General features: G+C 42.9%; 1 protein-coding gene across 1 annotated transcript in view; it reads left to right on the top strand.

Moving 5' to 3' along the window:
• The window catches only part of LOC137563541 (ADP-sugar pyrophosphatase-like), a 45,316-nt gene extending 30,159 nt beyond the window's left edge, over positions 1-15,157 (top strand). The window contains exons 7-10 of the mRNA XM_068276129.1: positions 151-252; positions 11,645-11,653; positions 11,745-11,798; positions 14,628-15,157. Coding sequence (XP_068132230.1) covers positions 151-252; positions 11,645-11,653; positions 11,745-11,798; positions 14,628-14,737 — 275 coding nt within the window. The 3' untranslated portion in view covers positions 14,738-15,157. The remainder of the gene's footprint in view (positions 1-150; positions 253-11,644; positions 11,654-11,744; positions 11,799-14,627) is intronic.
• The last annotated feature ends 2,295 nt before the right edge of the window (positions 15,158-17,452 follow it).

Genomic DNA, 17,452 nt, shown 5'->3' with positions numbered 1-17,452 from the left:
TAAGCCTCCATATACCTCTCACGTCAGGTTCCATTCAAGTAGCGTTTAAGTTGACAGCCTCCATAGCTCTCTAACAAATGTACTTAACATCAGCTTGTTTAAAAAATTACTGACTGTAACAATAATTCCCTCTTATTCTACCCGTTTTAGTATCTTGTTTGGATCCAGGATTGTCAAACTGTACTATGCGTGTTGTAACTGTGCACATAAATGGGGATGCTTCTGTAAACCACAAACCCAAACCCAAACTTGGTAAGTAAACTGTAAAGCAATGTTCTCAATAGGGAATACATCTGGGTAATTAGGCTGTCCTGAAAGCAGCATTACATACTAATTCCTTGTTGGAATAGATGGACTTGCTCATTAGGGGCTTGATTTACAAGTAGTGTGGTATTTCTTCTTGACTATACCAACCATTCATCTTTCAGTTTTCCTTACATATGCAGCTTTCCTTTCTCAGAGTCCAATCACGCAAGTGTTGAACAGAGACAGAGGGGCAGAGAATTGCAGTATATCTGGTGCAGAAGTGGAACATTTGCTCAGAACGACCTATAAGAATCCTTGATCTGGGCCTTTGCTCCATTTTTGCACCAGTTCTGCTCCAGTCTGCCTTTTTCTGATTTTGACTGTAAACAATGTTAGTTGCCTTAGAGCCCTGTTGATCTTCTAGCATAAGTAGTGTCCGATTCAAAACCCTGGAACAAGCGTATGGCTAATCCAGTAAAACCTGAGTCAGCTGAGACAGAGTACCTAATCTGCATATGCTTGTTCAGGGTCTATGGTCTCTTAAAAGGAAATAAATATGGCAACCTCCATATCCCTCTCACCTCGGGTTCCTTTTAAAGCTGACCTGAAGTTATTATGAAAATATAACACAAGCAAACTAGTACACAAGTGCAGGCCACCACAGGTCGCCATTGAAACTAGTACACAAGTGCAGGCCACCACAGGTCGCCATTGAAACTAGTACACATGTGCAGGCCACCACAGGTCGCCATTGAAACTAGTACATAAGTGCAGGCCACCACAGGTCCCCATTGAAACTCAGGAGCAGTCATTTATTTTAGAGGACCTGCCTGGCAGTTTGGTAATTGAAGCTGCCTAGAAGGGGCTCAACTACGTTAAAAGTCAAGTTCCTTTTTGAAAGCTGAACTGCTCTATTGCCTGTTTCCACTGACAAGTGATGCGAGTGCAGCTACCTAGCCGCATCGCATCACTTCCGTTGGCGTCCGCGTCACTTCCGCATCTCCTGATGCGGAAGTGTATGGAGGGGACAGCAGGCGGATGCGGCTGTGCGAAAATCTGCAGCATGCTGCAGATTCTCTGATCGTTCCGCACGCAATGCAAACTGTTCCATTGCGGTGCATTGGGATCAGGACACTTGTGGTGCGATACGGCTGTGTAGCCGCATCGCACCGCTTCTAGTGGAAACGGGCCCTAAGGGATACGTAGCACTAGAAAGTACAAATACATATACTTGTTTAATAGTATGGTTACTCTGCTGTTTAGAAGCACAAGACACATTTATTTTGTGAACTAGCTTTGTTTTTTTCTATCATGCATATGTTAAAGTGGACCCAAACCAAACTTTTTTTTAATTTAACCACTTGCCGACCGCACACTTATACCGTGCGGCGGCAAAGTGCCAGCTGCAGGACCAGCGACGCACATCTGCTTCGCCGGCTGCAGACTAATTAATCAGCGATCGCTACGTCACACTGTTAGGCCCCCTTGTGACGTCAGCCCGCCGGCCAATCAGCAGCGCCGGCGGGCTGTAAAAGTTCAAACTGCCCAATAGAACGCGTATAATACAGTTTGTTTACGAAACTAACTGTATTATACTGCCTGCCTCCCGCTGGTGGTCACACTTAGCGATCGACCACCAGCGAGGAGAGCAGGCACAGTATATGCACACACACACACACACACACACACACTTTAGGAGCCCCACAGACCCCCCGATCACCCGTAGCACCCATCAGACCCCCTCCTGTACCCCCCTGCAGCCCGCAGCTTAGACCTAACCACCCCCCATATCACCCATCAATAAATCCCTGTCACCACCTGTCACTTCTATCCATCAGATCAGACCCCCAACTACCCCTTAGGGGTATCTAAAGGGAAGGAGAACCGAGAGCCCGATATGGTGTAGTAAGTTTAGGCAATTGGTATAATGAAAAGGAGTAAAAATTATACTCACAAACCAGGGTTACCTCCAGGCAACCACTGTATAGGCAGGTGAGGAGTTTGACCTGTCCCCACTCAGGATTAAAAAGTCGCTCTCTGTAGCCGAGAAAAAAAGGGTATCCCCCACCACCAATGGTGGATATATAATACAGTATAGGTAGAACAGAGGCGCCAAAAGAATAAAAGCAGTATTTAAAACGTTTAAAAATAGCTGAGGAGGCAGTGGTGGATCCGCCCCCTCCAAGCAAACACAGAAACACTGTGCAATATAACAAGAATAGATTTATTGGTACACTCCAGGGTATAGATATACAACGCGTTTCGCGGGTATAAGCCCGCTTCTTCAGGCAGTAGAAGTAGGAGTACACAGCAATCTGTCAGCAACACACCTGGCGCCTTAGGGTGTGTTGCTGACAGATTGCTGTGTACTCCTACTTCTACTGCCTGAAGAAGCGGGCTTATACCCGCGAAACGCGTTGTATATCTATACCCTGGAGTGTACCAATAAATCTATTCTTGTTATATTGCACAGTGTTTCTGTGTTTGCTTGGAGGGGGCGGATCCACCACTGCCTCCTCAGCTATTTTTAAACGTTTTAAATACTGTTTTTATTCTTTTGGCGCCTCTGTTCTACCTATACTGCCTTAGGGGTATCTGATCACCCCCCACGCCTCCAGATCTCCCCCCCGACCCCCCGTATACTGAACCTATCTATCTTCCCCGCATCTGTCTCCCCACTGATCAGCTGCCAATCACCTATCAGTCACCTGTCAATCATCCCTTGTCACCACCTGTCACTGCCCCCCATCAGATCAGACCCCCAACTGCCCCTTAGGGGCTTCTGATCACCCACCCACCCTTTCAGATCCCCCCGAGACCCCCCCCCCCCTCCCCGGATCACATCAGCAATCCATCATTTACATCTGTTTTTCCCTGTAAACACACACTTATTACCTGTCAATAACCCATCTATCACCCCCTGTCACTCCTATCCATCAGATCAGACCCCCAACTACCCCTTAGGGGTATCTGATCACCCCCCACCCCCTCTGATTGGCTGTTTTGCCCTGTGTCTCGATTGTCTCAATTGCTCTGTGATTAGCATTGATTGTCGTGTGATTGGCTTCGATTGTCACGTAATTGGTTTTTGATTGTCGTGTTATTGGATTCAATTGCTCCTTGATTGCGCAGATTGCTGTAATTGTGTTGTAATTGCCTCGTGATTGTTTTTGATTATTTGTGATTGTTTCTGATTGCTCTCTGATCCCCCCCCCCCCCCCCCCCCCCCCCCCTCACCGTCACTATCCTAGTGATCTAAAAACAGTGATCAGTGCAAACTGTCACTTTTTTAGTATCACTAGTGGTAACAGTTAGGCCAGTTAGCTAGGCAAAAGGGTTGTTAGTGTCAGTGCTCAGCCCACTGCACCACAGTCACTAATTAGCGTCATCACTGTCGCTAATCAGCATTGGTACTATATAGTATCTGTAAGTGATCATTAGTGATCACAGTCAGATCTATATTAGGGTCACTAGGATCCACAAAAAAAAGCAGTGTTTGCCCGATCAGACCTGATCGTTCGCCTGCACTGCGTTCAGCCCGCCCCACCGCAGTGACAGAATTTTTTTTTCTGATCACTGCAAAAAACACTGTACACTAGCTGTGGCACTGTAAACATCAGTTTTGATTTTTTTTTTTTAATCAAAACTCAGTGACCACAGCTTTCTACCTCTAAAATACTCACTTTCGCTAGGTAGGTGCTCTTTTTCCTGGGTAGTCTCAGAGGAATACCTCCTAAATTTAGCAGGCCACCATAGCACAAAAAAGAGGTTTTCCAATGAAGACATCTACAGGTACATGGACCAGTCGGATGAGGATGATTGGGCCGACTTATTCGACGAATCTTCTGGTTCAGAGTACGATCGTGTAGACAGCAGTGGCTCTCTGACCGATAGAGGTTGAGGTCCCGGCTAGAGCCAGGCATACCACACCCCATGTCACTGGACTGCAGGTGGCAGAAGATCAGTCTCAAGGGCAGTAGAGTGGTGCTGGCGCTGATCTGATTTTTCTTGGTGAGGCATGCACCAGCAGCGCAGCATCTCCTGGATCTATCAACACCAGTACTACCGTAGAAGACCCTGGTGAAGTGGCAAACACCAGCCTGCTAGTAGAAGCTGGTTCGGTGGTACGTGCATTAAGACCCGATTCGCAGCCACCAAGTAGACGGGCCCGTACTCCCATTAGTTTCCCAGAGGTGCTGGCAACCCCTGATTGGCATTCCCGTGATCCCGCCGCACCGTACTGCCCCTTTTCACCGCCCAGTCTGGAGTCCAGGTGGAGACAGTTGAACTAGGATCGGCCCTAGACTTTTTTGAACTGTTCCTCACCCAGGATCTCCTTGACTTAATTGTGGCTGAGACCAACCGTTATGCCACACAATAACCGCCAATCCGAAAAGCTGCCACGCCCAGCCTTTTCGGTGGAAACCCCTCCCAAGTTTCCAAACTTAAAATGTTTTTGGGCCTCTCCTCAACATGGGTATTACCCCAAAAAAATGTATTGCGCTCTTATTGGTCTACACGCCCAATACATAACATGCCCATGTTCTCTGCTGCCATGTCCAGGGCGCGATTTGAGATCATCCTGCGCTTCCTGCATTTCAATGACAACAAAACCTGTCATGCAAGAGACCACCCAGCTTATGACCAGCTCCACAAAATTCAGCCCCTCATAGACCACCTGTCATCCACATTTGCAGATGCTTATACTCCTGAACAGAACATCTGTGTAGACGAGTCCCTCGTACATTTTACCGGGCGCCTTGGCATCAAACAGTACATCCCAAGCAAGCGCGCCCGGTATGGGGTGAAACTGTATAAGCTCTGTGATAGGGCCACAGGCTATACATCTCGTTTTAGGATCTATGAGGGAAAAGACTCAAAATTGGAGCTGGTCGGATGACCTGACACCTGGGGAGCAGTGGAAAGATTGTGTGGGACTTGGTGTCACCCTTGTTCCATATGGGGTACCATCTTTATGTGGACAACCTTTACACAAGTGTGGCCCTCTATCAGCACTTAAAGTTAGAAGGAATCCGATGCTGTGGCACCGTGCGGCCTAGTCGCCGGGGCTTCCCCCAACGGCTCGTTAACACCAGACTTCAACGGGGGGAGAGGGCCACCTTGTGTACCGATGACTTGCTCTCGGTGAAATGGAGGGACAAGAGGGACGTTTACCTTCTGTCTACCATTCACACAGACACGACAGTACAAATTACACGGGCAACAGAGGTAATTGAAAAGCCCCTCGCCGTCCACGACTATAATGCCAACATGGGAGGGGTGGACTTCAATGACCAGATGTTAGGGCCCTATTTAATTTCCCGGAAAAACCAGACGCTGGTATAAGAAAGTGTCTGTGTATTTAATTCAATTGGCGATGTACAACAGCTTTGTTTTCTACAGTAAGGCTGGGAGAACTGGATCTTTCCTTCAATTCCAGGAAGAGATCGTTTCGGCACTCCTGTATCCAGGAGGTGCCAGAGCCCAACCCCCAAATGCAACTAGCCGGCTGCATGGAAGGCATTACGCCTACCCGATTCCCAGTACCCCAACTCAACGCAACCCCAGAAAAAGATGTCGTGTCTGCAGCAAGGCTGGAATAAGGCGTGACACCCCCGTTTACTCTCCCTCCTGTCCTGACCAGCCTGGCCTATGCCTAGGGGAGTGTTATGAGAGGTACCACAAGAAGGCACACTTTTAGAACCTAGGGAACTACAGACACAGCAGGAGGCACACAAGGGTCTCTCAGTGCTATTTCACACTGGCGCGATGCGTTAGGGCAAATTGCCTAGCAAAAGTCACACTTTGCGGTCCCCCCCCCTACGGCGGAAGTGCTTGACTTAACGCTAGTGCATGCCTACGTTTCTGCATAGCTTCTGCAGCAATTTGGGTCGGCCCAGAAGTCATGTTGGTCTACGGCGACGCAGTTAATTACTAGGCCGAATGCTACTCTTGTGGTATTCCCTGAAGGTCTGTTTTGGGCGAGACGGTGCGGCGGGCTCGACCGACCGGATAGGCCAGTATGCAGTGTGAACCCAAACATCAGGTTTTGAGAGATCCAAATTCACTGGCCTGCCAGAAACCTCTCCTTTCACTTGGGACAGAATGCATACTGTACTTCGCCACATATCTGTGCGATTTGCACTTTGCACATTGACCCATGGGGGAGGAGAAGTTTGTCCTCAGATCGCAAGTAAAAAAAAACAAAAAACGGGTAAGCAAAAAAGTTCATGTTTGGTTACCAATGTTATTGTTTGGTTTGAACATATTTAACCACTTGAGGACCCACCCTTTCCCCCCTTAACCTATTTTGGTTCCTGGACGTAGAAACTACGTCCAGGAACCATGCGCGCTACCGCGGCCGATCGCGCGCGTGCACACGCACTCCCGGCCGCAGATTCGGTAGCCAGGGAATCAATGTATCGGGCTATGGTGCCCGATCACTGATTCCTCTCCCCCGCTGAAAAAGCGACAGCTTCTCTCGGAAGCTGCGCCTTTTCTGGCCGTTCCCTCCCCGATGCGTCACTCTAAGCGTGTGTTACGCTTAGAGTGACTTTATGTAAACAAACTCATGGCCGCCATCATGTGGCCAAAAAGTAATACTACAACTGAAAATAAAAATAAATTAAAATGAACACACATTTACATTATACTCTATTGTTTACCTCCCACTCTCCCAAAACTACCCAAATAAAATGTTTACTATAAAAAGAAAAAAACCATTACAATAAAAAAACCAACAAATAAAAAAACAAACAAACATGTAAATATTTACCTAAGGGTCTACACTTTTTAAATATCAATGTAAAGATGAAATATTTCTATATTTTTTTATTTTAAACTTGATAATAGTGATAGATGCAAAATGGAAAAAATGCACCTTTATTTCCAAATAAAATATTGTCGCCATACATTGTGATAGGGACATAATTTTAACGGTGTAATAACCGGGACATATGGGCAAATACAATACGTGAGTTTTAATATGGAGGCATGTCAGGTTACACAAAATCGGTGCATGCAGCGCTGCAGGACGAGATTTCTCCTCCACAGTAAAAAAGATACGTTTGCCGAGGCATATGGGCCGAGGAGCGGTGTTTGGGTTCATATGCTTTGGCAAGCACTTTGTATCAAAAAAAGAACTCAAGCAATGATTTCTCCATTCACATCGATCGATGTGGATGATTAAATCAGGTTTGCCTGGGCATACGAGCTGGTGGGTTTGGATTTTTGGGGTGGCAGCTCCTATGTCCAGGCAGACGCCTTCCCCTCTTTCTTTCTTTGTTTTTCAAATTTTTTGGCAGATATTTGTTCATCCACATTGATCGATGCGAATGAAGGGATGTTTGCCGTTCATTTTTCCTTTCAGCCCAGAATGCACTACCTGTATGCCCAATATAAGGAGTATAGCAGAAATACTGGCCATACATGTAATGATTGCAGAGACCCTAAAATGCCAGGACAGACCCCACAAATGACCCCATTTTGGAAAGAGGACACCCCAAAGTATTCCGTGAGGTGCATGGTGAGTTCATAGAACATTTTATTTTTTGTCACAAGTTAGCATAAATTGTTTTTTTTTTTTTTTTTTTCTTCACAAAGTATCCTTTTCTGCTAACTTGTGACAAAAAAATATTTTTTTTTTATTAACTCACCATGCCCCTCATGGAATACTTTGTGGTGTCTTATTTCCAAAATGAGGTCATTTGTGGGGTTTGTTAACTGTCCTGTCATGTGGGGGGAGGGGGGGGGGCTAAATTGTGAGCACCCCTGTAAAGCCCAAAGGTAGTCATTGCACGTTGGGCCCCTTAGCGCAGTTAGGGTGTAAAAAAGTGCCACACGTGCTATTGCCGTACCTGGGAGAAGTAGTACAATGTGTTTTAGGGTGTATTTTTACACGTACCCATGCTGGGTGGAAGAAATCACTCTGTAAATGACAATTTTTTGATTATTTTTACACACAATTGTCCATTTACAGAGATATTTCTCCCACCCAATATGGGTATGTGTAAAAATACACCACAAAACACATTGTACTACTTCTCCTGAGTACGGCGATACCACATGTGTGGCACTTTATTGCACCCTAAGTGTGCTAAGGGGCCCAAAGTCCAATGAGTACCTTTAGGATTTCACATGTCATTTTGAGACATTTGGTTTGTAGACTACTCCTCACGGTTTAGGGCCCCTAAAATGCCAGGGCAGTATAGGAACCCCACAAATTACCCCATTTTACAAAGAGGACATCCCAAGGTACTCAATTAGGAGTATGGTGAGTTCATAGAAGATTTTATTTTTTGTCACAAGTTAGTGGAAAATGACACTTTGTAAAAAAAAAAAAAATAATACTAATAATTTTCCGCTAACTTGTGACAAAAAATAAAATCTTCTATGAACTCGCCATACTCCTAATTGAGTACCTTCGGATGTCCTCTTTGTAAAATGGGGTCATTTGTGGGGTTCCTATACTTCTCATGGTTTAGGGCCCCTAAAATGACAGGGGAGTAGTCTGGAAACCAAATGTCTCATAATGACCTGTGAAATCCTAAAAGTACTCATTGGACTCTGGGCCCCTTAGCGCAGTTAGGGTGCAAAAAAGTGCCACACATGTGGTATCGCCGTACTCGGGAGAAGTAGTACAATGTGTTTTGGGGTGTATTTTTACACATACCCATATTGGGTGGGAGAAATCTCTCTGTAAATGGACAATTTTGTGTAAAGAAATCAAAAAATTGTCATTTACAGAGAGATTTCTCCCACCCAATATGGGTATGTGTAAAAATACAACACAAAACACATGTACTACTTCTCCCGAGTACGGCGATACCACATGTGTGGCACTTTTTTGCACCTTAAGTGTGCTAAGGGGCCCAAAGTCCAATGAGTACTTTTAGGATTTCACATTTTGAGACATTTGTTTTGTAGACTACTCCTCACGGTTTAGGGCCCCTAAAATGCCAGGGCAGTATGGGAACCCCACAAATGACCCCATTTTACAAAGAGGACATCCCACGGTATTCCGTTAGGAGTATGGTGAGTTCATAGAAGAATTTATTTTTTGTCACAAGTTAGCGGAAAATGACACTTGGTAAAAAAAAACAATAAAAATAATTTTCCGCTAACTTGTGACAAAAAGTAAAGTCTTCTATGAACTCACCATACTCCTAATGGAGTACCTTGGGGTGTCTTCTTTCTAAAATGGGGTCATTTGTCGGGTTCCTATACTGCCCTGGCATTTTAGTGGCCCTAAACCGTGAGGAGTAGTCTTGAAACCAAATGTCTCAAAATGACCTGTGAAATGCTAAAGGTACTCATTGGACTCTGGGCCCCTTAGCGCAGTTAGGGTGCAGAAAAAGTGCCACACATGTGGTATCGCCGTACTCGGGAGAAGTAGTACAATGTGTTTTGGCGTGTATTTTTACACATACCCATATTGGGTGGGAGAAATCTCTCTGTAAATGTACAATTGTGTGTAAAAAAAAAAAAAAATTGTCATTTACAGAGATATTTCTCCCACCCAGCATGGGTATGTGTAAAAATACACCCCAAAACACATTGTACTACTTCTCCCAAGTATGGTGATACCATATGTGTGACACTTTTTTGCAGCCAAACTGCGCTAAGGGGCCCACAGTGCAATGACTACCTTTAGGCTTTACAGGGGTGCTTACAATTCAGCACCCCCCAAAATGCCAACACACCCCACAAATGACCCCATTTTGAAAAGTAGACACTTCAAGGTATTCATTGAGGGGCATGTTGAGTCCATGGCAGATTTCATTTTTTTTTTTTTTTGGTTACAAGTTAGCAGAAATGGAAACTTTTTTTTTTTGTCACAAAGTGTCATTTTCTGCTAACTTTTGACAAAAAATGAAATCTTCTATGAACTCACCATGCCTCTTAGTGAGTACTTTGGGATGTCTTCTTTCCAAAATGGGGTCATTTGTTCGGTATTTATACTATCCTGGAATTTTAGCACCTCATGAAACATGAATGGTAGTCCGAAAAATCAAAGATGCTTCAAAATGGGAAAATTCACTTTTGGCACCATAGTTTGTAAACGCTCTAACTTTTACCCAATCCAATAAATATACGCTGAATGTTTTTTTTTATCAAAGACATGTAGCAGAATAACTTTCGCGCTCAAATGTATAGGAAATTTTACTTTATTTGAAAAATGTCAGCACAGAAAGTTAAAAAAGTCATTTTTTTGACAAAATTCATGTCTTTTTTGATGAATATAATAAAAACTAAAAATCGCAGCAGCAATCAAATAGCATCAAAAGAAAGCTGTATTAGTGAGAAGAAAAGGACGTAAAATTGATTTAGGTGGTAGGTTGTATGACCGAGCAATAAACCGTTAAAGCGGCAGTGGTTTGAATGGAAAAAATAGCGCTGGTCCTTAAGGGGGGGGGGGGGGGGGGGTAAAGGCTGAGTCCTCAAGTGGTTAAAATATTTAGTTGCACCACTCTGACACATACAAAGATAAATAAACATTCCTTCAAGCCTATGAGCATTTCAGTGCATGCTTTTCACCCTTCTCGTTTCATAGTTAGGGTTATACAGGTGGCAGCCATTAGCAATTCCTCCTTTGCTGGACACCATCTACTCCACCAGTTTGCCGGATTCTGTCCCGGCAATATGAAAGGAAGGGAGGGGTTCCTCCAATAAATGTAAAATAAATATTTTATATATGTCATCATGCAGCTGAAAAGAGGCTGCTATTTATTATTATAATTTACAAAATAGATTTTATTTCTGAAATCTTGTATTTTTAATTTGGGTCCACTAGAGAACCCGAGGTGGGTTTGAAGAATATTATCTGCATACAGAGGCTGGATCTGCCTATACAGCCCAGCCTCAGTTGCTATCCCAAACCCCCCTAAGGTCCCCCTGCACTCTGCAATCCCTCATAAATCACAGCCACGCTGCTGAAAAACAGTTTGTCAGAGCTGGCTGTGTTTATCTCTATAGTGTCAGTCTGCTGCTCTCCCCCGCCTCCTGCAGAACTCCAGTCCCCGCCTGCATCCCTTCCCTCCCTGCTGATTGGAGGGAAGGGACGGGGGCAGGGACTGGAGCTATGCAGGAGGCGGGGGAGCAGCTGAGACTGACACTACAGATGTAAACACAGCCTCACAGCAAGGCTGTGATTTATGAGGGATTGCATAGTGCAGGGGGACCTTAGGGGGGTTTGGGATAGCAACAGAGGCTGGGCTGTATAGGCAGATCCAGCCTCTGTATGCAGATAACATTCTTTAAACATACCTCGGGTTCTCTTTAAAGAAGCTATTTTGTGCTTAGGAGTGCATTAACTGCTTAATCCTAAATCTTAGTTGTTGTTTGACAAATCACTTATATTTTCTTTTTTCTTTGCATATTATTTTACCGGGACATGCAGCAGACGGAGGTATGTAATTTAACTTTTTTTTTTTTGTAAAAGATACTGTTAATGTTGCCTTGGCCACTTGAGTACAAGATTTTCTTTTTCATATTTGCAGAATTTACAGAAACTATTTTGCTGCCAAAGATGGAGCTTCGGAAACGTATTGATGGTATATACCGTACTTTTTCTCCTTTGTAACAGTTTTATTTCATGCTTATCTTTGCTCTCTCTTGTTTGATACATTAAATGTCTAAAATGTAATGAGTTTGTAGTGTTTCTAAATGTTTAAAATGGGAAATGAGGTGTATTTCTCTAGGGGAGTCAAGACATCAGTGAAAGCCAGGCAGGTATTTAAAAATGGACCTGCAATATGACCCAGTCTCTACAAAACTGAATCAGCAATGAAAAGTGTGTATGCTACAAGTTCTCTTCTGTGATGATGCTGATCCAATACAGGTATAACCTTCTTTGTGGCTGGTAGGAAATTACTCTTAAGCTCTGGTTATCTGTTTATTCTAGTGTGATGCTTATGCTTGCACATTATGTAGCCTGTCAGTTCAAAGCACAGAGGGAGGGGGGCGACTGAACATTTCAGCTTAAGGTGCGTACACGCGCACTACTACAGAAAACGACCGGTCCGTCAGACCCTCCCGCTAGGCCATATATGTCAAACTCCGGCCCGGGAGCCAAATTTGGCCCTCAGAGCCATTAAATTTGGCCCCCAAGTGGTTTCTCCACTTTGCATTATGTTTGGCCCACTCTAGATCACCAGGGAAGCTATATTGGAGGTGAAGCCCTAGAACACCAGGGAAGCCATTTGGGGGAGGTAGGGTGAAAGCACTAAACATTAGGGAACCATATAGGGGAGGGAAGGAGGACCACTAGACACCAGCAAACTGTATAGGGGTTGGAGGGGAGCTATTAGACACCAGGGAACTTTGAGAGGAAGGTGACCTGTAGACATTGAGGTTGGCCCTTGAGTAACTTCCAGCATTCAATTTCGGCTCACTTTGTATTTGACTTTGACACCCCTATTCTAGGCGGTCGTTCTCCCGACAGTAGTGTGTGTGTACAGTCTGTCTGCAGACTGATAAGGCTGTTTCTGTACGATCCGCTGAGTAGTGCGTGTGTACGCACCTTTAGTTACCCCTTTTCCTGTGTGCTTTGAACTGTGACAGTCTAATTGTACACAATACCCAACTCATGGTGACCCATAGCCAATAGGAAAATGTAAGGGACTAAGAGACAAAAAACCCACCTACTAAAAATCAATGCTGAATATAATGTTGCCTTCTTTAAACAGAAGGTATTTGAGATAATTCAGTAATTGAGCAGCTGTGTGTTCCAATGATGCATCGCTTCCGAATATGCAAATCAACTAATTATGGTGTGAGCAAAAATATCAGACTAGAGAAATCAAGAAAAGCTAGGTTGTAAGTACTTTCCCATTTGCCAACAAAGCAGGCAATCCTTAGAGTAACCATCAGGCATAAAATCAAAAGTCAATTCTTTATTTTTATCTGGTAAACCAGTAATAAGGATGCTAACCGGGCAATCCAAAAGTTAAAAATCACTCTAATGGTACCCATACACTGTACAATAAAAAGGTTCGATTTTCCAGTTTTTTGACTAAAATGATCAAATCGATTGGAAAGTTGAAAAGAATCTTATTTTTCAATCAAGAAAAAAAGAACAATTATCCCGTTTCTTCTATAAACATCTGATCAGACATGTTGGAAAAATGTGTATATTCGATCTAACGGAATAATCGAACTACATTATCTAATAAAAAAATAATGAAAAATTGTACCACGTATTGGGCACCTTTACTTTTCTTATGCATAAAACATCATTCCCCAGTTTGGTACATCTGGCGCACAAAGGGAGTTGTAGGGCATGCTGGGTTTTCTTTTTTCTTCCTTACTTTCCTTCCCTTTTCCCCTCAGACATAATTAATGCAGTCTGATTGGCTGAAGCCTCTTTCCTTCCCGTTTTCCCCTCCCACACCTGTGTTCCTATCTGATTGGCCAATATTTCTCATGCTGAGAGGCTGAGAAAATTACTCACCCAGCAGCTTCTGAAATCCATCCATACAAATAAACACGCTTTGCAGAGTCACACAGTGATGACAATGCACTTTTTACTGCAGAGCTGGGTGGTAGTGTCTGAAGACTGGGAGGAGGGTGGGCAATGCTTACACAATCAGGCAGAGAGTAAGGGAGGAAATGACATCAGGATTGGCTTCCAGATACACAGTTAAAATGGAAAATCCTAAGAAGGATTTTCTTTCTTTTTTTTTTTTTTTTACAATAGAAAAATCACTAAGATCAAAATGTGGACGGTGCAATGCATATGTTATGTAAGTAGAGCAAGTATTTATCTACATATTTTATACGTGGGTTTAGTGGGATAGTATGGCTGACAGCTCCTCTTTAATCAGCATTACATGACGGAGGCTCTAAGGAAACAAGGCAGGGTATTTTTTTTTATTATCAGAAGTATACTTGTGATTGCTTTGAGCTGGTACTACCTAATGTTTAAAGCATAACCGTCAGCCATAAAATAAACAATTCTTTATTTTTATCTGGTAAACAAGTAATAAGGATCCTAACCAGGCAATCCAAACGGTAATTTTGTTTTTATCTTACTTTTCTTCTCCATAAAACATCATTCCCCAGTTTCCCTGGCTCTTATTTGGTACATCTGCCACAAGGAATTTGCAGGGCATGCTTGGCTTTCTTTTTTGCTTCTTTACTTTCCCCTCAGACATAACTAATGCAGCCTGATTGGCTGAAGCCTTTTTCCCTCCTTCCTGCAATTGAAACCGGGATTGAGCCATTAGGTTTGCGAGGCCACCCTTTTTTTTGTTAACTCTGTAAACAAAGCACTTATGACTCCACATTAGGATTCAGTAAAACTGAAAACTACAGATGTGACATTGTACTAACCTGTTTTATCTATGTGGTTACTAACTGTATATGTTTTAATGTACTTACAGAGCTGGTGGAAAAGGAAAAGCTTGTGGTTGATGCAAGAGTCTACTCGTATGCCTTGGCACTGGAGCACGCTGTGGCTAAGCCTTATGAGTTGCCATTCCTAAAGTGTTAGGGCTGCTTCTGTACAGCCTGTGTACTCGCACTAGGCACCTATGCTTTTCCTCTTTGCATTGTATTACAGCAATTGTGCTGAGGGTTATGAACTTTTCTGAAGTACTTCAGATTTCTTCTTTATTGGTTTCTACTTTCTATTCCATTCTCCAAGAAATCCTCCTCTTGATTCCTCAAAACTGCACATATGCAAAACCTTTATTAAAACTCTAAATCTGTTCTAATTAAAATTAACTGGAACACGCTCATGAACAGGGATTGTACTGTTCTGCAGACATGTGATGTGTCGTGATGAGTTGAATTTATAGAGTACATAAAGAAGTCACTGTAAACAACTGTGTTATTTCTCTGCCCAAAGATTTATGGTGGTGAGTTTAGTCACATGACTGGAGGAATTGAACAGTAAAGATTGGCTTATGAAGTTGTGGCATTCCACTTCATTTGAATTTTGGTATTATAAGGAAAAATGAAAACAAAGGAGTTTGACAGGATCCTGATAAGTATTAAAGTGCTCCTTTGGGCTTGCATTTTTAATACATACAGTATTGTATGGAATATATCATAAATTGCACAATAACCATTTTTGTACTATTATTTTTTTTTACTTGACTAACTGGATTTTCAAATATTTCTTCCTGTGTGAATGTCAAATGCAGTTCTGTTGGTTGGTACAGTAGCCTGTAAATCAACCAAATGATATTCACTAGAGATGATCAGCAAGACTAATTCTAGCTTGCATGGAAATGTAATGAAAATTGTATGCAGCTCAGAATTTAGGTCCATTGAAATTGATGGAATATGCATCTGATTGTCCCAATTTCAAGCAACATATAGTACCTTTTACAAGTTGGAATCTTAGCATCTCTAGTATTTACAAATACAAATATTTTTGACTACAGAGGTTATTCCTGCCCACCTACCGTCTGCTACTGGGGTTTACTTTTTGTGCCCAGCACTACAGCATCTCATCGTTATTACATGTTTAAATCCTGCCTGCTTGGTGTGTAATAAAGAATGTACCCTTCCTACAACCTCCACAGAATGTTTAGTTAAAAAACAAAGTTAAACAAAAGACAAGTGACAAATTGTCTTTTATTGCAGGTTGGGGTGATGAATATAGATTGCCAAAATGATGCTGTTAATTATTTTTTGCATGCAAATTGTATACAGCTTGGAATTTAGGTCAATTGAATATACTTTATCCTACGTTTGACTCAATTCCAAGCTGCATATAGTTTGGATTAAATTTGCATATACAACGTTGTACTGCTGGCCATAATCCATTAATCTCTTAGCTGTGGGAGGAGGTGGGTCAGGTAATAGAGCATTTACATAGCCGCCGGGAGATTTTGGCGCAGGGGAAAGCCGATAAATGGTTTACCCTGCTCCTGCACAAGTTCTGGTGGCGTTAATTACTATTCCCCCTCTAGGCCACCATGGATAGTGGGGGAAAGATGTAATTCAACTTTCAACTATTGCTGGCAGCCGAATTAGTGTTTTTGCAGTGATTTTCTGACAGCGCCCAAATCACTTACTGAGTGTTGCTATAGCCATAATTCCTATTACGGTCTATGGTGGCGCCAACTCTGCCCAAACTCCTGCGCTGTTTTTTAAAGCACTCCCAGGGAATTTGCTTTGTGCTGGGGAAGGAACTCATTCAGTCTTGGCAGGAGCTGCTAGATGCCAGAAGTCAGACAGGTACTTATATACTTGCAAAAAGTGCAGATGTGCAAAGCACTAAACTTTGAGCATTCCTAATTAGTGCAAATTTACTAACTGTATTTTAATATGGTAGGCTGAACTATGTTCAAGTTAAAGAGTAAAAGAATGTTTGGCACCTGCTTTCCACATAAAATGACTTTATTGCTTGTGTCTTCCAATAAAAAAAATAGTTCCATTATGTGGAGTACAAATAGTAAAATTCCTACCAGGTTCCTCAAGTGCTGTGGGGTCAGGTGGGAGCGATGTCGGGGCCTGACGACCGTTTCGCTCTATTGAGCGTCCTCAGAGGCTCTTTGTAGGCTGAACTATGGCTTCAAACTTTCCTTGTGTGCCTTCAGAAAAATATTGGACTTTTAAAATCTGCAAACTGATCATTGTGGGCATAAGGAAAATAAAAGTTCATAGATTGAAGGACCATTATAGCGAAAATGTTACTACTGTACTTTAATACCTCATTTAATAGAATCCACATTAGTTTCTCAATATACGGTACTTTGTGATAAAATTATGTTCAGGAATATTGTGCTCACTACCTAACAACAGCTTCCTCAGAGAAGGAATTCAGCTGCTTATTTCTCTCCCCAGAGCCATAGTCTTTCAGCCCTGCAGTGACTACACCCACTTCTGTGTATACTGTAAGTGATCCAGGACTCTATGTGATTGCGAGGAGGAATTTTCTAATAAACAAGCCGGTTTAACCCGAGAAAAAAAAGTAGATAAACAGTTGAAATCCCCCATCACATCCTGACAGCTGCCAATGTAGCAGCTGTCCAGAAATGAAAAATGACATTTGAGGATACCTCTAATACCATATATTAGGATAATTTAATGCTGCTTTTATGTGTAGGAGTATCAAAATATTATAGTTCTTGCTACCTACTAAGAACCGTTATTAGATTTTTTTTTTCTTTCATTAGCCTTTGTGCTGCAGTGTCTGCATGTAATAACATGTGAATTATAGGAAATGGTTGGCTAGCTAGAATCCTGCACTGTG

The sequence above is a fragment of the Hyperolius riggenbachi genome, chromosome 3, assembly GCF_040937935.1.
Source record: "Hyperolius riggenbachi isolate aHypRig1 chromosome 3, aHypRig1.pri, whole genome shotgun sequence".
Classification (NCBI taxonomy): domain Eukaryota; kingdom Metazoa; phylum Chordata; class Amphibia; order Anura; family Hyperoliidae; genus Hyperolius; species Hyperolius riggenbachi.
The sequence above is the reverse complement of the archived record's forward strand: the minus strand, read 5'-3'. Positions and strand labels throughout refer to the sequence as shown.